Here is a 25112-nt window from a genome sequence, read left to right as displayed (position 1 = left end):
CTCCTCTGCAGCTTTCATGTCTCTTACTATTCCTCTTTTCATCTCTCTCTCTCTTGCTGATCCCCTCTTCTTCTCTGCTTCCTCTCATCATCCAATAATGGTGTTTCTCTCTTTTTATGACTTTTTCCATCTACTCAGCACCACGGCAGGAGGGCCATACTGAGGCAGAGGGATGCTCTTGTTGAGTACCATCTAATCAGAGATGGTCCTTGCCTGAAAAAATATTTTCAAATAAGCAGAGCAAGAGAAAGGGTGAGGGAGGATGTCTAAAAAAGGAGGAGTGACTTCCCCAAGGCTGTCCAGCAGGGCTAGAAACAAATCCTCTTCCTGTTGGACTAAACTGTCATGTCCGTGGGGATTTGAACAAATGTAATTTGAAAGCAAAAAAGCCAAGTATGAGGGAGGCATATTGGGAATGGAGTTCCTTAAGGAATCTTGCTGTCATGGTAGAGGAACAACCCAGTGGGCAAACCACAATGCCCTGCCAAAAACCAGTCCTGGGATGCTCTTTGCTTCAACCACATCCACGTAGGAAAACACAGCTTCCCAACCCTGGCAAGGCTGCAACTCACAGGCTGTGCAACCAAGACACCTGATGTGACAGCGAGGGGGAGGCATAAGCAGGTGAGATGCAGCATCACTTTCCAGGGACTCTGTACCCAGAGGAAGACTGTGCCTGAGCTGGGAAGGGTCTTCTCACTTTCCTATGATGACCAAAGTGCTGCCATAGGATTTGCTAATGAACATAGCCTAGGCTGGGGTGAAATCAGGTGCTTCTAAAGGACTTGTCCCATCATCTTTAGTTCAAGTCATGCAGTGCCTTGCAGACACCCACTGGGAGAGCTTTACAAAATCCCAACATAATAACTAGAGAAGAGCTCATTATGTCTGTGACTCATCTGCCGGAAGCTGCAGCAAACAGGGCTGCTGTGCTGGTAGTCTCACTTCCAAGGGTGTGGTGACACATGCAATTACTAGACTGAGTAATCACTGCTCAGTTCAGGTTTACTCTCATTACATTCTAACTTCTGATAGCAGAGCTGTGGAGGGCTGCCTGTGCTAGGCCCTGTAACAGACAGACGTATATATGAAATATCCCTAAGTGGACCAATTAAGACAGCAGGGCTAAGCAAGGCTCAGACACTACCCAAAGGCCAAACATATTTTTGTACAAGTTTAGAGTAAGTTAGTTTGTAGGTAAGGTCCTCTCATAAACTGAGGGACCTGACACAAAGGAGCAAACTTGCGTTATAAAGTTCAAGAAACACAGAGACAGAACAGACCAGTGTGATGCTGAATTAGTATGACAGAGATACTCAAATAATACGCCTATTGTTGGCAGAGAGCAAATTTTACTTTGGTGTTGTTCTCTTGTACACCTGATCAGGAAGGTCCTTAGGTTTGGTAGTGCACCACAGACTGTGACTCAGATGAGTGTAAGTGTGAGGATCATGTCCCTGCCAAGGCATCTGCCCATGGGACAACTGCCTATGGGACATCACCTATGGTTTTCCAGCTCATCCACATGTCCATTGCTATGGGCCACCCCAGCGTGGGTGAGAAAGTGATGTCACTGCTGCCATGCTAAAAGAAAAATTAGTTCCATGAACACATGACAGTGAGAGAGCCTGGGGGTTTCCTCATGTCACACCGTCCCTGGGGTGAAAGGGAGGAGTTGCTCTGCAGTCCGAGCAGGGTGAGTTGTTCTCCAGCTCTGCCTCTGCCACCAGAAAACATTCCCATTCATATGCAAAACTTTTAATACCCCAGGCTGACAGGGCTGCCGCTGCGCTGTTATGGCACTCAGCAACAGGGCAGGGTGCATTTCGAGCCTGTCCTGTCTCCTCTGCCTCAAAATTAACTTCTCTCAGCAGTTAGGACACTCCGCCTCAAAGCTCATCTCAAAGGCTGACTGTAAAAACAAGAGGCGCCATTTCTATGAATGAGATTGTTTTCGTAAGTGCAGATGCGGAAGCTGTTACCACCAAAATATTTAGGAAACTGGTGAAAGGAAACAGTCGAGCTGTAGCCTAGGAGCAGGTTCAAGCACTCAGCTCTGGCTGCACTCTGAGTTACGTCCTTGCCACGATGCAGCACTCCCAAGAAGATTTGACTGCACCCGGAGAAGAAGATGATTCCTTTGGGGAAGGTAAAGTCATCTTTTATTAAACTAATCCTTCTGCTACTCAGACTAGAGACTGGTTACTAGCCCTGGTGGTATTTCTTGTGTAAATCTGAAGTTGTCTGTGGGCTTCAAGGTCACAGGGTGACCAGACTCTTTTTCTCCTTAGAGAATGGAAAACAAAGGGACCACAGATACAATAAAAATACTTTCAGACTGGTTCAGCAGCTTCAAGGAAGTTACTGCAGAAGAAAGCTGGGGGGACACCCAGTGTATTTTCTACAGTGGCTGCACTGTGCAAAGTAGCACATTGAGCATTCAACACCACAGGTGCATCTGTCGTTAAAGTAGCAGGGGCTCTTTACAGGGGCTAAAGGTGACTTGCTAGTTAAATATCTGAGCAGAATTAGCATCCACCTCTCCAGCTGCCCCAACCTGGGATAGAAAGCCGGTGTGATAATTTCTTATCCCTAAAACAGCTTTTGCTGGTGCTTGATTCCTCTTTGCTTGCATCCTGTACCATCATTTACATGTGTACTGAGTGCTATCAAGTCAAAATAGCAGAAATGCGGAAAAGAGGGCCCAGAGGAGGAGGAATAATCTGGCCCTTGGTGTTCAGTTTCTGCCGCTGCTCACTGCTCCCCTTTGCACTCAAGCCAGGGGGAGAACTTGCTCATGCAAATCTTCTCCCGGCCCCCAGCCCTCACAGTTTCTAAGGGAATTGAAGGCACAAAGAGCTGCCTGGATCCACTCCAAAGACTGTGAACCTTTAAACTCACTTTCAGTACAGCTTCAGCAAGGCTCATTTAAACAAAGCTCAGCTGCGGTTGGTATGGAAAACTTAGCAGTGAATAGTGCCAAATCAAGTTATCTGAGCCCCAGTGAAAGGCATCAGCTCAGAAAAGAAAGCAGTCTCAATGATGTTCTCTCTGAACTCAAATACATTTCTCACGTCTCTATGCCCCCACTTCTCACCCTGTATCCCAGTCTGGGCTCAGAAGGGCCCAGAATGAATTTGCAGAAAGGAGAGGTCAGTGCATTTGCAGTGTGGAAGAAATCCTTACCGTCCAGGAAACTCCTCATGCCAGTGAGCAAATCAACTGGCATTGAAAGTACCCCACTGCATTTGCTGCATCCTGCATTCAACACAGGCAGATGCTGCTTCCCAGGATAATCATCCATGTGCTCTGACTTGATACAGACATTTGCAAGTGCTCTGAAGAGCCAGTGGTTTTTTAAGCTTCTTTGCAGTTTCTGAAACCTTTAGCCCATGTTCTTAATCAGAAATGTAGAAGGGAAGGAGAGAAACGTGGGCAGGTTAGTCGACATATATATATATATTGTGTTATCTGAAGGGAATGATACACCACTTCAAAAATCTGTCCAGCCCCTCAGCTAAGTTGTTTCTGGCAGGGCTGATCCAGAAACAGCTAGAGGAGGCTCTGCTTTTCAAAGGCAGAAACATTTTAAAAACCTCTCCATGACCCTTCTTGGAGCAGGAGGTTGGAATAAATGATCTTCTGAGGTCCCACCCTACCTGAGGTATCCTACAAGTATATGAGTTGGTGACATCCTCTTCAACTCACCTACGTGTAACTGGGAACAGTTGTATCCCAGCTGCTCTCTCAGACAGGGATTGTTGGCTCCCAAACCTGCCAGCTGGAGAACCCAAACAACACAGGCACAGTGCTAGACTTCCCCTTCAGCCCCCTGTCCTCTCTCTTGAACGGGTTAGCAAGGAAACATTAACTTTTGGCTGCTATTTCTGGAGCGCTGTTGACCCTGGACAACCCAGTGCGCTCCCTCGGGCTGGGTGGGATGTGAGCAGGGAGGAGCCAGGTCCGTTTGGGTCACAGGGCAGCCCCCGCCCCGCTCATGCTGCAGGCTTAGGCGCCAGCCAAAATTTAGTCACAGCCAAAGCTTAGTCGCAGATTTTCAGGCCAGATGGAGGCATTTGTCAGGCACTGAACTCCCAGCCCAGTGCAGACCTCAGCTCTTAGGGCATGGGCTAATTTTTATTATTTTCCACATGCAGCTTGATTTGGAAAATGATGGCAAATCTCTATCCACCTTTTTAACTCATCCCAAGGCTTAGTTACCATCACAGTTAAAGACAGCTATCTTTTATTTCTTCTAGCACTGATCTGTCTACTTTTTTGGAGCTAGTTTCCCTCCTGTCCAGGAGAGCTAAGGTTTTACTATTGCTGGTGCATATAAAATCTCGTGTAACTATCTACAGCCAATACTCAGACCACTCTTATCCTTTGCCAAGCAGACTATTATCAATAACTGTTTCCTTATAGAGTTTTAATCTGCTAAGCATTTTCATGGTTCTTGAGATCAGTCCCTTGGAGAGATGTGGACACCAGCCCAGTGCTCCAAAACTGTTAGACCAGTGACAAATCCAGAAGTTACATGATAATGTTTACTCATACTTTTAAAGTATATATATAATGTATCAGGATCAGTTCAAGGATCTGCTGAAGTCCTTTCAGGTTGCAGCATCACATGAGAGTTTGCTCTTCTCAGATTTTTCTCATTAATCCTCAAGTCTTTCAGAGTCAAATTTCTCAGGACAATGTCAATGCTGTCCTGTCAGGATGGCTTATCTCCCTTGTTCTTAGCTATCCCCATACTAAAGCCTGATGAATCTTCTCACTTCGAGTAGCCTGTTTTCCACTTCTCCAGGCATTGTGCCATCTGCATACTCAGTCAATCACTGTTTAAAGTTCCCTTTCGGATCACTGACAAAAAAATAGTTCAGTCCCATGAGGGATAACCAGTCTTTGTATGTCCTCTCTAGAAACTGGCATCCTTGATGATTTCTCCGCTGGGAAAGTATGTAAAGATCTCATGAAGTACCAAGTTTTATTTCTTACCAAAGTCTGAGTCCACTATCAATACAATGATTTTCTCTAAAATCCTAATGATTGCCACTGCTTGTACTCCATCTCCTTTAATTTTGCTTATATGACTTCTACATCAACTATTCCTTGATGAGGCCAAGACCACTGCCAGGCTATCGCATCATTAGTGACACAACATTAACATACAGCTCTCTGGAATCCCTCTGGTGTTTCAAGTTTGCTGAAATATCAACAAGGAGTTTGTAGGATAACTCTTCTCAAAATTACGATTTTAAATTCTCTTCTGGGAAAGATCAAGGGGAAAATATTTTCCCACTGACATAGACTGTCAGATGGCATTGATATTTTCCCACATGCAAACCATTTGTTGAAAACTTCTGTGTTTTCTTCAGTATAATTCATAATTCCACAATTTTCATTTACTAATGCTTCAATAGGCATTGTTTTTCCTTATTATACATTGAAATCGCAGGTCACAGAGCTGGGTGTGACGAAATAAGCTACAACTATCTTCACAAAAATGCAGTAGGTATTCAAAGCTTTGAAATGTTCATCCTCAAAGAAATGTCGTTAGCTCTTTCCCCTTGTTTTGTAATAACAGTGACTTGCACTTGACACGGTGCTCTGTACTTCAGAGGTTTTGCAGAGATTTTGCAAGAGACTGTGCTTAGGTTCAATGAAGCTCAACTCCCTCTCCTCTGCAACGTGGCCAGTGTTGAGCAGGGCACAGCTGTAGTGTACAAAAGTTTCAAAATTAAATTCTCTTAGCCATTTGAAAGCACAGGAAGTGATAGGTTTAATTTCTTTTAAGCCCTACTCACTGTGTTAACTGAAAGCAGGTGTCTTCAGTTACTCTTACAATTTTGTTAGGTCGAAACATCCACTTTGGGTAAAATGCTGTTTAATTTTTAGTGACTCTAAGTGCCTGAGATTCTGAAGTTATATTTCATTAAAAAGAAATCCCTTCCACTAGCACTAGGCTTCCCCTCATCACTGCAGCCTGCAGTGATGGTGTGGATTTTCCCTGACTCTGTCTAAAGTGAGGAGCCAAGCCTAGAGAGTGAGAGATCTGAGCAGGAGTCAGCTCTCTTGACAGACCCCGGTTTTCTTGGGAGAGCTGAGGGCTCACATGGAGGTGTGATGCCACCACACCAGCACAGTCTCTGACTTGGACCAGAGGCTCAGCACAGCAGGAGCTCCTAGATCAGGCAGACACATCCATGAGCAGAATTTGCAAGCAGTCAGCAAACATGGGGGGCATATCACAGAATCACAGGATATACTGAGTTGGAAGGGATCCATCAGGATCGAGTTCAACTCCTGGCCCTGTACAGGATACTCCCCCCAGGAGTCACACCATGTGCCCAAGAGCATTGTCCAAACGCTTCTTGAACTCTGCCAGGCTAGTGCTGTGACCACTTCCCTGGGGAGTCTGTTCCAGTGCCCAGGCGTCCTCTAGGTGAAGAACCTTTTCCTGATATCCTGCCTAAACCTCTCCTGACACAACTTCATGCAGTTTCCTTGGGCCCTGTCACTGGTGACCACAAAAAAAAAAGACCTGTGCCTGCTGCTTCTCTTCTCCTCACAAGGAAGCTGTGACTGCAGTGAGGTCTTCCCTCAGTCTCCTCTTCTCCAGGCTGAACAGACCAAGTGACCTCAGCTCCTCCTCATGTGGCTTTCCCTCAAGGCCCTTTGCCATTTCTTGCCCTCCTTTGGATGCTCTCTAACGGCCTAGTATCCCTCTTATACTGTGACACCCAGAACTGCCCCCAGCACTGGAGGTGAGGCCACCCCAGTGCAGAGCAGAGCAGGACAATCCCCTCCCTTGCCCAGCTGGTGATGCTGTGCCTGATGCCCCCTAGGACAGGGCTAGCGTCCTAGCTGCCAGGGCACTGCTCAGATTCAGCTTGCCATCAACCAGTCCCTTCCACAGAGGCTTCTCTCCAGCCTCTCATTCTCTAGTCTATACACACAACCAGGGTTGCCCCATCCAAGGTCCAGAATCCAGCACTTGCCCTTGTTGAAATTCTTACAGTTGATGATTGCCCAGTCTTCTAATTTGTCAGGGTCCCTCTGCCCTTGAGGGGGTCAACAGCTCCTCCAAATTCAATATTGTTGGCAAACTTGCTTGGTATTCCTTTGAGAATTAGGTCTAAATATTTTGTTAGCACTGACCACCCTATCTAAACTGAGAATGCACAGGAAAAGTAGAATTAAGCTGTGATTCATTGCTGATATTTTCATGCTCTACACTGACCTCTCCTCACACCTCCACTTCCCACTTCCTGTGTATGCCCTCTGGTTGTACTTGGCGTAACCATAACCTCTCAGGTCAAAGCCAACACAAAATCCCATCACTGTTACCAAAGAAGGGGGGGGAGGGGGGGGGAACCAATGCTGTCTTTTTCATTGAATTCATTGTGTGTGCTCCAGTTCAGTAGACCAGAGCCCCATTTTAGATGGTGCATTGTACAGTGTCAGAGTCCCAGGGCCCTTTCCTTGCCCAGGACTGACATGCTGTTTATGACATACAGATACATTCCAGCACTGCCGCCCATCAGGGCTCCTGGGAGAACAGTAACTGCATCAAACGTTTAAGGTGTGCTTCAAAAATGCACCAGATGCCTTTACATCCTTGTAAAGCCTGCCTGTCTTGTATAAGAGAGAAAAGAGCTTTAGTTCTGGGGTTTGGGACCAGCTTTGAGGCTTAGCTGAAATGAAAGGCAGCTGCTGTACATGGTTATGTGCACTGCCTGCACATAATGAGGTTAGAGATGTTAGAGAAAACTGAGGATAAAGCCTTGGATGTTAACTTATAGTTGAGACTCTTTATTCAGTAACAATTTAAGCAACTTTTAAGCAACTTTTCTCTTTCCCTAAAGCAATACTAGACACCTTGCTTTTCTCGGACGTACAACTGCAGTGGCTTGTCAAAACGTCACACAGGGTCATCCATGTCACAGCTTGTCTGTGACCCATGGGACCAGGTTTCTTTCCATGCTGTACCTAGCCCTGCTTTGGTGGACCCCTCAGGTATGACCCCTCCCCACAAAGTACATCAAAGTGGTGTAACTTTAGGAGAATTATGTCTTATAAGGATACTCACGTGTTCCTATCAGTATGGTATTCCAGCAGATGCCTACCTCAGAGATACAGAGATACTGTTTTTCCTATGTTTTCACCCGGAAGAGTTTGACATGGCTACTCTTTATCCAGCATACCAATTCCCAATACTTCAGGAGGCTGTTGTAAGGATGAGCAGCCTCGCAATGTATCAGGCATGGGAGCTTCTCCTTCCTGACTGCTGGGAGACTGTGAATCAGTGTCCTGAAAAGGTTTACAGATCCCACCAGCCCTACTTGTCCTTTTGGCTTATCTCACATTCCTGAAGAAAGTGTGTGCTGCACTACCCGCAGCCCACAGGATGAGAAGTCCCATCACCAAGGCAACAGTGTCTGCTTCATCCAGATAGATGGATTGTAGTGAGATATTTGGCCTATAAACTCAGATTGGAGCATCTTTCTGCAAGAGCATGATCAGACCTATTTAACACACAGGACAAGGATGGCAAGGAAGAAAAGGGGGCTGAAATGGAGCATTTTTGTTATTCCTGTTTACACTAAATGCTCCACTCACCTGCTTCTTGCAGCTGCTTCATTTTGGTTGTGGTCCATGGGCAGACACAGAGTTATGCAGACGGGGGAGGGAGCTTTATGCGGTCAGAGGAGTCAGTTTGAGACGCCCATCTCCACCCCAGGCACCCCCACACTGACCCACCCGCAGTGCTCTGGCACTTCCAGCTGTCATGGGCAGCTGGAGGGTTATTTTTAACAGGACATTGCACTCCATATATGAAGCAGAAAAGTTTGAGCCCACGAGGCCCAAATGAAAAAAAAAAAAAAAAAGAAAAAAAAAAGAAAAAAAAAAAAGAGAGATTGAAATGAGGGACATTTTCTGCTTTGTTCTCTTCTATTTTTTAATAGAGACCTTTGATCTTTTTGGTGTTTCCTTCCCCTTTTCTGTAAAGCAGCTTTTTTGGTTCATACCTGTTGACAATATTTCTAGATCACTAATAATAACAAGAGTGAGGGGAAAATCCAGGTCAAATAAACAAGTGGCATTTAACCAACCCTCAGAGAAAAGAGGAAGGTGCGTACAAGCCAGAGAGAAACCACTGATCAGGTGTGCTTGGGGCACCTTTTAAGCTTGCGAAACAAGAGTTGCACCAAAGGCTGAAGCAAAATTGCCTTTCATTTCACACATTTTTCTCCTCCTGTTTTTACATAGCATCTTTACGAAGTTCCAAGAAATACAAGCTTTTTGTCACTCAGTCCCGTCACTAAATTCACAAAATAAATGTGCCTTGGCTAATGTGAGCGAGTGGCGTAAACAACTTCACCCCTTTAATAATTCGAGGCACAGCTCAGCTGCCTGTGAAATGAGCTTCCGCCTGCCAGGATGCTGAACCAAAGCCTTGTGGTTGGCGTACCATGGGTGTGACAGGCACAAAACAACCGGGTCAGGAAGTACAGAGTTAAAAGGCAAGGAGTGAAAACACATTCTGTGTGTATGGCTGAGGCAGGGTGAGAGAGGGAGAGACTAGTCAAGCACTTGACAATGTCACAGAGGCACTAAAAAGTTGATCGTGGGAAGATTTCCCAATAGTAGGATTTCTCCTATGTCTCAGCATTGCTTGTGGGGGTGAGGGGTGTTGTCAGGCCACACAGAATTTTAAGCAGTGTGTTGTTGATCTGGCCCAGGAGCAGGGAAATTATTTGAAGCAGGGGTGATGCTGTGAAAGAGTCCCTGATATTCCTGTGTCTTTGGCACTTGAAAAAAGGTGAAGCAAAACTGCAGTGGAAATCCTGAGCATAAAAGGCTTCAATCAGCCTAATTTATGGGGGCTGGCATTGGCTTACTATGGTTTAATTGCAGGTAATCTGGAAGTTGGAAAGTTCAGAGATGCAGAACTTGGAAATGATACCTTCTAATAGTTGATAAGTCTGGAAGACAAGAAGTGAAGCAGAAAGATAGGAAGCCATAGAGAGTGAGAAATTAAACTGGCATTTTGGAGAAAAGTCCACTGTGACCAGCCCTTGCCTGAACAGATGGCAGTGGACAAACACACCTGGCTGCACACAAATTGGGGCAGTTTGAACGACCTCTATTCCAGCCTTCTCTGAGATTTAGTGTTCTAGCTCCTCAAACTGGTTACCTTATGTTGCCCTTAGTCAATAGTGAGCATGACTGAGGAGGGAGGGCAAGAATGGAAACAAGAAGTCCCTCCAGGTGCCAGTTCAGGGCATGGAAATAGGAATCCTTCACTGCTGGAAGACCTGGGCTCTTTCACTGACCATGGCAGTCCCCTGGTACTAGCCTGGCAGCAGTGGGCACAAGTGTGGTTGGTGCCTGTTGGGTTCCATAGCCCAGCATTCCCATCCACAGGGCAACAGGAGGCAGATCCACTGCTGGAGTTGGGTACACTCATCTTTGTGGCAGCAGATTCATCGAGGAAGCCTTCCAGCAGCTGCCTACCTTTAAAGTGGTATTTACTTGAGCTTTGCCTCTAGCCAGGATCCAGTAGCTAAGGTAAAGCCCACACTGGCCTGGGTTAGGTTCCCCCAGGGCACAGTGATGCTTTTAGCTATGCCCCAGTGGGAAAACTGCCTGCATTTGGTACTGCTCTGTTGCACCGTGGTGGGGGAGCTCAGCACCCAGGCTGCTCCTGTGGCATCACTAACCAGAGCCCTGCCCTGGATTTACTGCCCATGTCGTGACATTGCATGAGCCTGCCTACAATTAACCACAACCCATTCCACAGAGAAGAAAAGACACTCAAAACAGTCCAGCAAAATAAACGCTCAAGCCCAAAATCCCAGGTGAAATGACCACCCTGGGAAGCAAACCCCAAAATCACCCCAAAAACTCAAAAGAGAGAGCTCTCTGAGGTGCCTACAGCAGTGCACACAAGGGCTTGCAAAAGCTCCCCTTTCATCACACCAGGCTGCACCCCAGGCCAGCCCTGTCTTCCTGCCCTCCCTGTGCCCAGCCCTAGGGGAAGTGACCTGCAATGATGAGCTTTTGTGCAAGTGATCCTCTCTTCATGCTGTATTACACCAGAGTGAAAAGCCCCCAGCCCTCCTCACTCCCTGAGGAGTGCACCTATGGTTCAGGTACAGCAGCAGCTGAGCAGTATCCAGGAGGTTCCCTGGAGGGGAGAACAGAGAGGGGCTTGGCAGGATGGCTAAAAGCTCTGTGAATATACTCAATACGTGTCATTAACACAGACATTAAATTTTCAAGGACGCCTGCAGGACCTCAGGGAGATGTGCTTATAAAATCTCACACATGAGCTCCACGGCTTTCTCAAATTTGTGATTAAGATGCCAGTAGCTAACAAGGTTGGCTAGCGTTCAGGCTCCATGGCATAAATGGAGCTTTGTTCACATCCCTCTTATTTCATGGTAGCTCAGAGCAGTGGAAGAGCTTTGTTGTGAACGTGGTTATTGTCTACAAGGCACCGTGCTCTTTTTAGCATTTGGTTGTGACTGTGTAGAAATGCACTTTACCCACTGAGAGCTCCTGTAAGTTTTGGAGTCCTGCAACACTGAAATAACAGATTGCCTTTTCTCGAGGGTCTTGGAGAAGAGAGATACTTTTTAGATGTAGATAGATTTGAAACCAGATAGCATCTCTGAGATCCTCATGCAAGAAGTGCCACACTAGCAATCCCAGCATACACTTAGCATAGGAGGCTCTTTTTCTTTTTTTTTTTCTTTTTTTTTTTGAGAGGGGTGGGAATGTTGAAAAGAATCCATACAAAAATATTCTCAAAGAAAAAGAAAGCCACAGGAGGAGCAGAGCATTCCAGCACTGCTGAGCTCAGCTCTGGAGTTGGATGTCGGTAGGGTTTTTTTTCTAATTTCCCCATTGAAATGCAGGCATCTCAGGAGGTCCTGATGTCCTCTGACTCTTCTGTCACTCTGGGGAGCTTCCTGCCCACTCTATTCCCGACGCCTGTTGTGAGCCAAGGAAGAGTTAGCTTAATCAGCAACACCAGCCTCTGGGTAGTGCCAAGTTGTTGTCATTAATCACTTCAAAAATCACTGCACTGAAAATAGTACACAGGGTCAGATATTCAAAAACTGGCATGGTTTCACTGGTGTCATTTAACCTCAGCCACACAGCCAGAACACGCCCCTAAAGAAACACTTCTTGTTTGCTTTACGTATTATTTGTGAATTTTAAATCCACTTACACAAAGCTGCTCTTCACCTTTCCTAGAGGAAATAACTGCTATGAGTGGTCAGTCACCTCCAGGTGAAGGCAGGCTGGACCAACAAGGAACCTGTATCTCCCCCCCCCCAAGACATGCCTGGGGGTAATGGTCTGAGGGTTTGGTCGGAGCTTCTCTGTGCTACAGACCACCCCCTCTCCCTTGGAATCTCAGTCCAAATATTTGGCAGATGCACTTGGGGCTCATTACATTACAGAGGCAGCATGTTCACTGCGCTCCCCCGAATGGCATTTTGTGTGTGCTGCACTTGTTTTGTATTTGCTATATTTAAGCCACAGAAATATGCGCTGGTGAGGAAAAGAGGGAAGTGGTGGTATCTTGGAGGCAGGGAGGGAATGAAAATCGTTTCTCAAAGCTGCAGCCCTCTGTGCAGAATTTTGGGCCACAAGAAGGACAGAGGAGCATGGTCTCTGCACCAAGGACCTCAATGGGTCACCCATCAAGGGAATGATTACAAGGCAACTCTGGTGTTACACTAACATAACTAAGGATGGAAATTGCTTGGAGCCTTTGTAACTGAGGACTCCTTCTGGGTTTCTATTATGAATCTGCCCTTTTAGGGACATGCAGGAAGATAGGTGTGCAGCACTTCAGGATTCATACGTGGAACTAGTTTTTTTAAACTTGTCCAGCATTATTTGCTCTTTTGCTTCCACCCCAGCCTTTGCAGCTTTCTTCTACCTGACCACTGTTTTCCCCAGACCATGCTCATCACCCCTGCAGCTCCTCCCCTTCTTGCCATGACCTGTGGGGCTCACAGAGCAGCAGGAAGGCAGGGCCTGTCTCTACACTGCTGCTAGGGGTCTCAGCAAGGCAGGCCAAAGTCCTGCTTGCTTCTGACTTGCTCTTTCAGTCATGGACTTAGGATACCTTTGATGTTTGCTGACATGTCTTATGGTGTCTTCCCCCATATAATACAATCTTTCATGATCCTTGGTCCTTCCAGGCCAGTTGTCTGCTTCATGTCATGGGGTGGAGGAGAACCAGAGTGTGCTTGGACATGTATAAAGAAAGCTTTTCTCCTCCTCTGTGCTTCAGAGCTTGCCTAAAATTCTTTTCTCAAATACAGGTGAGGGTGCAAGGGGAGTATGGAGGTGAACATAGGCCGGGACCACATTTTAACTGTAGTGCTGATGTAACCAGCAAGTTTCAGTAGCAGGCATTACTGCTTGATAACATGGGAAGAGATTGGCACAGTGCCTAAGAGAACCCCAAACAGATTCAGAATCTCAGCCTGCTGTCATGATGGACGGTGAAGGTTGTGACATGGAGACAGGTCTGGGCATTTGAGAGCCAAGAAACAAGCAAGAGGCAAGAGATTACCTAAAGATTCCAGAGGATCCCAATGAGGAAGCTAGGAACATACTGGCTTTCTTTCTTCAAAGCTGAATCCATTCCTGGAAATGGTCCAACAGGGTGTTCTTGATCTTAAGCATGATGGTTGTACTGAGACAGGCAGCCCTGAGCAGGAATCTCACATGCTGCAGACCCATGGAAAGCAATGTGTTCTACTCTGTATTCCTCTGGGCAAGTTGGTTTCATGGCTGTCCAGCAGCAGGACTTCAAGCCAGCCCATTCCCAGCAGCATGGATGACATAGTCCTGCAGTCATGCTCCCAAAAAGCAGGCTGATAGTGCCATACCTGTCTGTCCAAGTCTCCAATCCCTCCTACAGCAGCTTTGATCATCTCATAGTGTAGCTGACTTCCAGCTGTCCAGGAAAGCAAAAATCAGCTTCCAGCAGTTTTTCAGGTGCCTTAACTAGAAAACAAGGAATGATTTTCAAAAACAAGAGACAGGGAAAAAATAAGGCTAGAGCTGCAGTACTAGACACGCCATCCACACACTTGGTGTGCACTTAAGAGCTGCTCAGCCAGCCCTGGTTGCTAAGCAGTCTGAGAAACTGGAATGTGCTGCTTCCTCCAACCCTGCATGAACACTGCCATGCAAAACCTGCCCAGAAGAGGCATCAGTGCTGATTTTGAAACAACTTCTGGGGAAAAAAATGCAATTGGTGGCTCCTTCGTCCTGCTCTCTCAAGTTACATAGTGAGGATAGGTAGGGTGTGTGCTTGTGCATACACATCCCGCATATCAAATGCTGCCAGAGGCACAGGCCATTGTGGGAATTGTTCTTGATCTGAAGGCAGTTATCTCAGACCACCACAAATGCAGCCAGGTGGGACAAAGAACAGATAAAAGAAGGATTACCTAGGGAAAGTGTTATCTCTGTGGTACACCAAAAGCTAAAGATGACTCCCCTTTTTGTCCCTGGCCCTCTCCCTCCGTATCCATAGCTGTTCTTTGGCATACCAAATGTGTCCTGACCACCATGCCACAGGACACTACCACTCCATTATGCTTCAGTCCTTCCCAAGGATCCAGCTGTGCTGAGCATCTGGCCAAAAGTCCCAAATGGAATTTGTTCCTGAATCACCGAAGATCAGCACTAGTAACTTTTCCCCACAAAGTGCCCCGGAGTAGCAAGTGGAAAGACTTGCAAAAGCACCCTCATGAGAAATGAGGAACTTGAGGGTGGAGCAGCAAGACAGTGATGGGAAGTAAAAGGGGGGAAATGATTGCACAGTGGTTAGAGGAGAGAAAAACAAGTGGGTATCAAACTCTTCTAGAAAGAGAACAAGAAGTGTTACAGGATGACAATGAATGTCCAACAAACTGGACAGAGAAGGTGTAAGGAATGGAGTCAATCCAAAGACAGCATAGGCAGGGTGCAGTAGGAGAATTGTGGCAACACTTTAATATGTATAGCTAGAAAGAGTAATGGCAAACTTGCATACAGTCAGAATGTTAAAGCCCACATCTTGCCCAGATTGCTTATGGCAGGGGTCAGGGTCTTGTCTTTTACCTCTCCCCTAAAAGCTTTCCCAAATGATGGTTCCAGCACCTGCCATGTTCCTCACTCTCAAATATGATCATTCACCTGTATTTTTGGACCAAGATCCCCAGGTAAGAGCAGTCAGGTTTGCACCCTGTGTTCCCACAGAATACTTCCCTGGGTGTGATACCTGCTGGAGATACCCTGTGGGATGTCCATCAGCAATATGAAGATGCCTTGTGCATCCCTTCTAAGCATGGGAGTTACACAGAAACACAGCAAAGACAAGTTACATCAGGAAAAAACAGGTATAAATTGTCTTCCTTAAAGGCTAGGGCAGGCCTGATCTACCTCAGACACCCAAAACTCAAATCTGTGGTCTGCCCAACCATCGCCCCACCTCCTTTGGCCTCTTGCTGCTCTGCACATGCTAACAAGAGACCTCCATGCAAATTGCTGTCTGCTTGCTCTGCTAAGCACTGCCACCCACCACCAGTCCTTGCCTTCAGGTGAATGGGGTCACCCAGGCCTGAGCTAAGTCTTTTTATCTGCATAACAGACATACATCCCCACAGAAGCCGGGAAATTTCAACAATATCCCACTTTTTTTGTGGGGTCCACACAGAGCCCTCCTACACAGTATCTTATGGGGAAAAGAGAGTTTCCCCTGGACCTCTGTCCAGACTACTGGGTCGTGCTCCCCCTTTCCAGGTTTGTCTAGGTCTGCAATGGACCTGAAAGCCTCCTGCTCTCTTGACTCAGAGGATTTAGTGGGCTGGGTCTGTGTGGCAATGGGAAAAGTGAAGTCTGTCCTTATATCCACCCCCCCCAGAGCGATGTGTAACTGATGCATATCAGCCAGAAAATCCTGCTCAGCCCTTTCAAGAAGATTTCAGAGTGCCTGGGAGGAGCAGAGCATTTAGGTATTCTCAGACTATAATCTCTTCTCTGATAATCCTGATTTACTCTTTGGCCTGGAAGCAAAGGCTAATAGAAAGCAAAGTGCCTCAGCAAAGCTCAGCAGGTAATTTAGTAGCTCTGGTTTAGTTGTCTCAAGTATAATGTGGGGTTACCACTGCTGAGAATTAATGTTTGTGAAGGTGCACTGGAGCTGTCACGGAGATAGAAGTACACCATAATTGTCAATTACTGCTTTGAAAAGGTCACTGTTTTCTGGAGACAAAGCTAAAATCAGCTGTTGTCACTTAGAAATTTCACTGGGGACACTCATGATGACCTATTTTTAACATAACAGAAGACTACGCTGCAATACCGTGAATAATTTATAGGCATAGTAGCATGATCACAGCCACAATACAATGGCAGCTTCAGTTCCTGCCTGATGATGGAGGGAGACAGAGCTCTCTGGCAATTTCCACTGAATTAGCAAAACAAGACACACGTGGAATGACTGTCCCAGCCTTTCAAAAGCATGTGTGTCAGGATGAATACATGTCCAGAAGGACTAAGTGGGGCAAAGATTTTATCTGGAGCATCCATAAACCTACTCAGTCTCCCAGCTGTTTCAACAAGCACTGGGGGCAGAGAGATGGGAGTGTATGTAGGGCTTGGCATGATGGGGAGGAGGAGGGTAGCTTTCTGCATTTGCTATGCTAAACTATATTGAGAAACCAAGAGAAACAGCTCATACATCCCTATCACATGTATTTTGCATAGGATAGAGGGTATTTCCTTGAAAGAGGAGGCTGCAATATGAATGAGGTAATTTGCATCTGCATCCTTAAGTGCAGAAAATCTTCTGCAAGATAAGATCAAAAAGGCCAGAGGGAATCGGTAACAATTGACCAGAACTGTAGGAGGCTCCAGGTTGAAGTAAGGTGTTGCAATTAGTCTATGGCACCGAAAACCTTTAACAAATTAACCAGGCTTTCACAGTGAGAGCTGCCACCCCCTAAAAGGCTGAAATGGACTCAAACACATATTAAGTGTGCATGATGAGACATTTATAGCTTTCAGCATTGCCACAAATATTTCCTCTCCTCTTTCCCTGGCATTCCATAGCCCAAAGTGCACAGCTGCTTTTTCCAGAAAGCGACTCCTCCGCCTTTGCCTCAGAGTTCACATCCTATGTGACACACATGAAATGGGGGAATAGTTGATTCAGTCAGAGATGTAGAAAGGTCACCCTTAAAATTTTGCCTTGGAGCTACAGCAGTGACACTGTGTTGGCAATAGCCCCTACACTTTTTCTAGTGGAGAAATGGGTGCCTCTGGAAATACCACAGACGTGATGGCTGTAGAGCCTGTCTGAACTCAGAAACCTTGGAAATGCCCCGTAGGCCCCAGAGGTCCACACACCAGCGTGAAGAGCATCCTTCTCTGCTTTCACTAAATCTGGAGTCATTTTCTCTCATTACTACTTTCTAAAGGCTATAAGGGTTTATTTTCAGCATATAATATAAATAACTCATGTTCATTATTCCTGCTGAAAATTACTTAAGATGATAGATCATCTGGAATTGGCAGCTTGGATTTTTTTATTCAGGGACAGTTTTGGGGGTAGTAAAATATGCACAATGCTCTGTAAAAACCTAGCTCTGTCTTCCTTGTCATTTGCTTAACTTCTTTATACAGTATTATCCTCTGTGTGACAGGTCAGTGTACTCAGCGAAAAACATTTGCATTTGAAGTGGTGAGTCTACCTATCCTGACTCAAAAGATACAGGAACATGGAAAGGGTATCAGCATTGACTCCTCACGCCTCCTTCTGAATTGTGTTTATTTACCCACCCCATAGATTTGCCAGGGATTGCTTCTGCCCCTCGCTCCCTTTTCCCCCTTCCCCTAAAAAAGAAGGACTTGCAGCTGTTTAAGAGGCACAAGGGAGAGCTTGTTGAAGGACCCTACAACAGCTTTAAATGCTGGCAGAAGAACAGCGAATCGTATAGAAAATGCAACGTGTATTTGGTACTTCTGCTGGCTGATATAAAGTCCAGTATTTTAAAAAGTCACAGAAGAGAAATTAAGAAGTCCTAAGGGTAGCAACAAATATATGTAAAATCCATGTCTCTCCAGAGAGATATATTGATAGTAAATAGGACTATACATTTTGGAAGGAAGACTAAATTTGAAGAAAAGACCTCACAGTCTCTGGGAAAATACGGTATTCCTGCCTTTTTTTCTTGGTAGGTATAACAGAAAAGATGCTTAAAGGAAGAAACGCAAGGTCCATTCATTGCAATCTTCTTTCATATACATTCGCCTTTAACTGCTGTCTTCAGCCCGCCCAGTATCCAAATTTAGAGCTTTCACACACACTGCTGAAGGGAGCGGAGGCTGCACCGAGTGGTGCACAGACACGGGGAAGGCAAGCGGCGGCAGCCCGTTCCCTGCCCCATTCCAGGCGAGAAGGGTCAGAGGGATTTTGCGGATGTTCCGTCTTTGGGACAGACGGCCTGAGGGGCCAGACGCATTGAATGGAAAAACGGAAGGGCCGCACCGCCGCCTCTCCCAAAAAGGTACGGAGGCACCGGCAGCGCCGGCTCCGCCGCATCCCGCGGGGCCGAGCCCGGGGGACTCCGCACCCCCGCACTGCCCGCGGGGTGGGGGCAGCGGCAGCAGCGCCGCCTCCGCCCCCGCCTCCGCCTCCCTCCCGCAGCTCCGCAAGGAAAAGCCGGCAGCGGCTCCGCTCCTTGCCAGAGCGGCGGTGCGCGGCGACGGGAGACGAGCTACTCTCGCTTCTCCTCGTTTTTAATTTTTTTTTTTAAAATTTCATTTTAAAGCTTTAATTTTATCCTCTTTTAAAAATCATTATTACTCGCTGTTTGTGAGTTTTCCAGCTGCGGGCGCTGCCGCCCGGGATGGGGCACCGCGGTGCCCGAGGAGCGCTGGGCGGCGGCGGGCGAGCGGCGTCCCGGAGCGGGCTGTGAGCCGCGACAGCACCGCCGGCAGCAGCAGGTACCGGCCGGGCTCCCGGAGGGGTGCGGGGCCGAGCCCGCGGGGGAAGGAAGGGGCGCTGCCGAGCGGGGACGTGGCCGAGCCCGGCTCCAGGGCTGCGGGGCTGGAGAGCCCCGCTCACGGGAGCGGGTCCCGACCCCGCTCATCTGCCGGCGGCAAGGTTTTGAGGAGGGCAAAGGAGCTCTTTTGCGGTGTCCTGGGCATGGTTTTGGGCTGTGATTGTGAGGAAAATCTTGAACGTGGGTGTTCGCTGAGGGACATGAAACTGGCTTAATATTTTCTCACAGAGCGTGGAAGTGCTTAGCCCTGCTTCCATAAAAAAAAGTCTCGGCGTTTCCTTAGGTCTTGTCTTTCTATTTCCAGTGGGCTTTTATAGCATTACTGGTTAGGGGAGAGCTTAGACCCTCTTAAGTTCCTTTTCCAGTCCTCTGGCTCGTTCCCAAGTACTGATGCAAACACATTATACACTGGCATTGCTCTTCGGTTTACCTTTGAATGCCCTGGATACAAAAGGTCACCCTAATCCTGTGACTGGTCTTTCTGTTGCTGTGTTAGCCGAGCATTTTGCTGCCTCTCATTCAAAGTTTCAAAAAGCTTTCTGGAAACTGTATGCTTGTGGCTGTGCTGCCTTTACACCCTTTCATCCATCTCTCTAGGAAGGGCTGAGTGTATTCCCAGTGTAATTTCAGCATTCATTAATCTGGCCATGCATTCAGCCACGCTCATTTTAATTACCGTGTTTGAGCTGCTGTCACGCAGCTGGAGCCCGGGGCAGGGAACGCGCTCCCAAACAGAAACATCATCTTCTCCAGTGGTTAATTAGGTTTTCACAAGTATCGCTCTCCTGCCTAAACAAAAGCAGGAGCATACCCAAACAGAGCTTTAAGGAAGAAGACAGGAGGAAGGTGTATTTCCTGAAAGATTCCTGTGCTGGTTGCCCAGCTGTCCTGGAGATCTTCACGCACTGGGAAGACACATAACCTGATGTGTTTTTTGTGACCAGACTCAGAAAGGTATCCACTGGGATGAGTTTGGAGCCCTGCTTTATAACCATAATGGGCAAATATGACAGATTGTTCCGCGTTTAAATGAGTGTGGGTGGGTATATATGTTGCACAGTGGGAGTCTAAAGGAAGCAAAGTTTATCTTTTTTTTTTTTTTTTTTTTTTTTTTTTTTTTTTTTTCTCATAAATCCTGCGTTTTCTAAGCTGGTAACTGAAGATTAGGACAGTCACTTAAGATGGTGTCTGTGCTGCTTGCAAATGCTGGTAAGCACTTGGGCAGTGTGAACTTTTACAATCCCAGCATCCATAACCTGATGCTGGTTTAACTTTTGGCATCCAAGTAGCATTTCCTTCACAAAGTGTGGGCTTTGGGGGTTTTCTTTGTTTGGTTTTTAAGAAGCAACATGTTAAGTTTCTCTCCAGGATGCTGCATAAGAAACAGAGCACTTAGCTTTGTCTTGTTGCTGCTCCTCTCTAGAGTGACAGTACAGTTATACCAGTTATATAGTTTTTCCTCAGCAGAATTAATATTTCTTAAATGCTTGGGAACGTGTAAGTGGAGAAGTGTGTGGTTTGTGAAGGAGCATCTGTAAGTGAAAAAGGTGCTTTTCTTCCCTTGCGCTTTCAAGGCACATGACCATTTTATTCACCTGTATCACAGAACAAACACTTGTGCAAAGAGTTGTACAAAGCACAGCCTCAAAGCTCACAGTGGCATGTTTACATGCCATGCAGGGTTACCTTTTGCTCTTTGATATTTTTAAACCCGAAGAGGCAGAATGGTAACTTCCACACAAAGTGCACTGCTGGAAAAGGTCTGGGGAAGCCTCCTTGCTTTCCAGCTGGGAGAAGTGGGAGTGAGAACTAAAGGCAGCATTGGCTTTTTCCAAAAAAGGGATGGCTGGTTTGACACTCTTTTTTCCCTGATGCTATACATGTGGCAGTTACAAGCTGCTCCCAGACAACCCACTTAACTGGGGTAGTTTTCATCAGGCAAGCTAGGCTGCAAGCAGCAGGGAGATAGACAGCCTGTGTCTGTGACCATTCAGCCTGCACAGAGCGTCAGCTGAAAGCAGACTGGGAAGGAAGTGAGGATAGCAATGCCTGAATATACACTCCTGGCACGGGCTTGTTAGAGAGGGTTGGGATGGAAATTAGTATCAGATAGAGGCCTGTCACATCACTTTAAAGCTGTGTGGTTCCTGGATGACTCTATTAACAAAATGGGAGGGGGAAAAAAAAGGTTATTTTCTCACTTAGCAGGAGCTTGGAGGTCATTGTTTTGTTCGCTCAGCTTACAGTGCCTGCTGATTTCCTGAAAGGGAGGTTGCTGAAGAAGTTTCTTAGTAAGAGATTTTCAAAATTAATCAGGAAGAACACACACTGATTTTTTTTTTTCCCCCCTCCACTAGTTTTGCACAGATTGTTGCATTGACTCCAAGATATGCTTGCCCTTTTAGGAGGCAAAGATAAAGAACTGGGCCCACTTGGAATTTAAAGTCAAATGTGAAATCTTTTGAGAGCAGAAGCAATTTTGCCTTGGGAGACTTAACAAACCATGGTGGCTGTGCTTTAAACACATAACAGAGTCAATGAGAATTTAAGTTGCCAACATCTTTGTTTCCCATGCTGTCCTTCAGACAGTTCAGTTACACCAGAGCAAAGGCAGAAGGGCAGTCGTGAGCAGGGGAGCCAGGCAGCTGGAGGAGGAGTGGCGGGATGGGCTTTGCCAGCTTCCCATGAGAGATCTGGAAGGAGATCGGCAATGGAAGCCAACCCTGGATGCAATAAACTGGATCATATTATATCTCTCTGCCTAATGTCAGGAATGGCTTAGCTAAGGCTGGGCAGTAAGCTCAGTTTGAGGTCCGTGACTATCCTCCCCTACATACCCCAAATCAAAGCAGAAACTGCATTTTCTGTTCTGCAGCTTTATTTCTGCTCCTCAGTGCTAATGCTGCTCATGCTCTCTCTTACCTGCACCCACGTGGGCTGTTTGGCTGGCCTGGGGCTTGCTTAATCCTGTCCTGTCCCTTCCCATAAAGCTGGTGCTCTGGCACCTGAAATAGCTCCAGGCAGGTATTTCAAGGGGAAAGGAAGCAGTGGGTACCAGGTAATCTCTGGGAACTGGTGTTATCCCCATCTGGCAGCCTAGGGACAGACAACCTTTGTCGTAATTCTGTGGGGACAGCTCTTGTTTTACAGCAAGTGGGCACCAGTTTTATCTCAACCTTCACAAAATCATAGAATGGCTTAAGTTGAAAGGGACCTTTAAAGGCCATCTAGTCCAAGCCCACTGAAATGAGCAGGGACTGGTTGAGGAACTTTCAACTAGATTAGGTTCCTCAGAGACCTGTCCAACAAGACCTTAAATGTTTCCGGATGGGGCGTCTACCACCTCTCTGGGCAACCTGTGCCAGTGTTTCATCACCCTCATTGTAAAAAAAATATTCTCATGTCTAGCTTAAATCTGCCCTCTTATAGTTTAAAACCATTACCTCTTCTCCTATCAGTACAAGTCTGCATCCAGGGGATTTGGAATAAATCCCTTGAATTTTTGCTCTTCAGCTCTAGCTTTGAAGTGTTTTTGCTGCTGGCTCTGGTGCTGTTCAGAAGAAAGAAGATTCCCTCTCCCCAGTCCCATCCAGATTAATTAGGGAGCTGCAGCAAGGCTCCAGGAACCAAGCCATGATCAAAATCAACAATCCCAGCACATGCTGCCCCATGGGATTTGGTAGGTGCGGAGAAGGGCAGGTTTGTGGTGTACTTGAATTGCTTTTTGGTACCCACAAATACAGACCTTGCCTTATTCTTTGCATATAGGCTCTGCACCCAGTGGCCTCAAGAAGGGAGTCCTCTAAGCAGCATGTCACTAGAAGTAACTGGCCTTTCTAAAAGTTATCTTTTTCTTATGTCTTTTTTGTTGCAAGGGTATCCTGTAATTTTTACTTCCCAACCAGCACAAAAGAAATGACGGATTAGCACAGAAGTACACGAGCATCTTTCTTCTTTTCAGTGGGAGGAACAAATTGAAGCTGACAGCTCCCTGGAACCAGCGCAACACATGAAGTAGTCACAATAATACATTTTATCTTCCAGCCCTTTTAGAGCATCAGAAGCTTTCTGGTCTCTGATGCCTCCAGTAAGCTGACCTTGGCTGGCAGAGCCAACCACCTCATTACTGCTGTCCCACTGCTCACAGCCTGCCCTCTCTCCTGGCCCTCAAACAGCCTGATTAGCTGCAGCAGCAGCTATTGCTTTCCAGGTTGTGCAGCCTGCTGCTAACCCTTCAGTAACACCAGAACTGTTTAAATAATGCCTTCTGAAATCAAGCCTTTCTTTGGGTTTTTTAAATTCAAAACCCTTATCTAGCTGCAATGCCCAGAGATTTGTCATAGACAATTTTGTCCTGAAAAGCCTCATCAACAGGAAAACTTCTAGTGATCCATTAATTCTGAAAAGCAGTTGCAATAGAGAAAATCTATCTGGTCATCACTGAGGTACTGGTTTTAGCTTGTCTTTAGCTCTACAAAACACCGGGCTAGACTAACCCTATCTTTTACTATTTAGACATTTCTATTTGAGCTGACCAAAGGAAGGAACTCCTTTTCAGTGAAATCTGTAGAAGACAGGCAAATAGGCATCTGTAAATAGTGGCAGGAGATTCATGTTTCAACAGACCATGCAGGGCTGAACACCAGTTTCCCTTCTCTTTCCCCGAATTAACATCTTGCTGTCTGAACAGCCAAAAGTGCTTGATTTGTGCCTCAATGAGGTGTCTTTCTTCATTGTCAGGTTTGTCTTGTATCTGCTAGACGACTGAATCTGAGAGAAAACCAGAGGTTTTTTCCTCTGACTGAACAGAGGAAAAAAATTTTTGCTTGTAGTGAACACACCCCTTGAAGGATGTGTCCCCAAGGCTTAGAAGCCTTGGGTATCTAGGCTTGTGCTTGGAGTTGAGATGGTGACACTGCTCTGTGATACTGCTGCAGGCAGATAGGGCAGACAGTGTAGCTCTGTGTTCAGGGTCTGATGGGCATGTGTAACATGCATAACATGGGGGAAAATGCCTTTTCCATAATTAAGCAGCTTAACATCCTCTGTTAGTACTCAATTTTAAAATGTTTGGTTTTCCAACTTTTGAACTGTGGTGCAGAAGTAGTGGCGTATGTTACAGCTTTGTGAAATAATATCCCTGCAAGTAGTCCTTGGCCAGTGAGTCTCCTTGGGTATGGACACACCCTTTTCTCTGGTCACCCCTGCAAGTATCACTGGGTCATGGCAGCAGCAGCTATCCCTGTGGACTTTCCCAACCGTACAGGCACGTCAGTGGGTGACAATGCTATTGCTAATGCTCAATTAAGTGTATAATGTGTTGCCCTGCATGATTGACTGCTTTTTCCTTGTGTCTTCTGTACATCCACAAAATAGTGTTCTGTTAGTTCAAAGAAGGACTTGGGTTTTCACAAAGAGGTGCTGGTGGCATTGGAAGCAGTTGGCTGTGAGATGCTCTTTGATCCATGAGACTTTTTCTTGAATTCAGTGTGACACTTGCAGGCCACATCTACTTAGTTATACACAAAATCTTGTATATAAGAAGGGATGTTTGCTAAAATAAACAGAGAAGAATGTTTAGTTTATTAGATGTTCAGATTAATAAAGCCAGGAGCTGGAATTGCTCACTGCAGTAAGTCATCTGTTCTACACAAAACCAAACCAAAGCTATATTAAAAATGCTAAGACTCAGCTGAGGACAGAGAATTATCAGCTTAAAATTCTGCCTGCATAAACTAAGGTTTTGCTTTCTTTGAAATCAGAGGGGGACGTTGTCATCATCTCCCCAGATGACAGCTGGACCACAAAACCTTGTTCCATCACACTGGTGCTGGACTAGAAGGGCTTTCAATACATGTGATTTCCATGCCCTATGCTGAAAACAAAAGTTCCCTGAAGGTTAGATGGCTTTTCATGTGCAGTTATCCAGCAAAAGGTTGTTTTTTTCCCATTCTCTCCTAGCTCTACCCTTAAAAAGAAAATAATCTTCTTTTCTAGCAGAGAAGGTGGCAGCAG

At 46.3% G+C, this 25112-nt stretch overlaps 1 protein-coding gene across 2 annotated transcripts in view; it reads left to right on the top strand.

The window, feature by feature from the left end:
• Positions 1-2041: 2041 nt before the first annotated feature.
• RIPOR2 (RHO family interacting cell polarization regulator 2) overlaps positions 2042-25112 on the top strand; it is a 69009-nt gene continuing 45938 nt past the window's right edge. The window contains exon 1 of one of the 2 annotated variants that reach the window (XM_066184636.1): positions 2042-2149. In XM_066184636.1, the coding sequence (XP_066040733.1) occupies positions 2089-2149 (61 nt within the window). In that variant the 5' untranslated portion in view covers positions 2042-2088. Of the gene's footprint in view, positions 2150-18423; positions 18600-25112 lie in introns of those variants that run through there. The other variant, XM_066184632.1, reaches the window with a different exon arrangement.

Source organism: Chamaea fasciata, unplaced genomic scaffold (genome assembly GCF_029207755.1).
Source record: "Chamaea fasciata isolate MVZ Bird 193981 ecotype frontalis unplaced genomic scaffold, bChaFas1.0.hap1 SCAF_1, whole genome shotgun sequence".
NCBI classification, from domain to species: Eukaryota; Metazoa; Chordata; class Aves; order Passeriformes; family Sylviidae; genus Chamaea; species Chamaea fasciata.
This window is presented reverse-complemented; position numbering and strand designations above follow the sequence as displayed.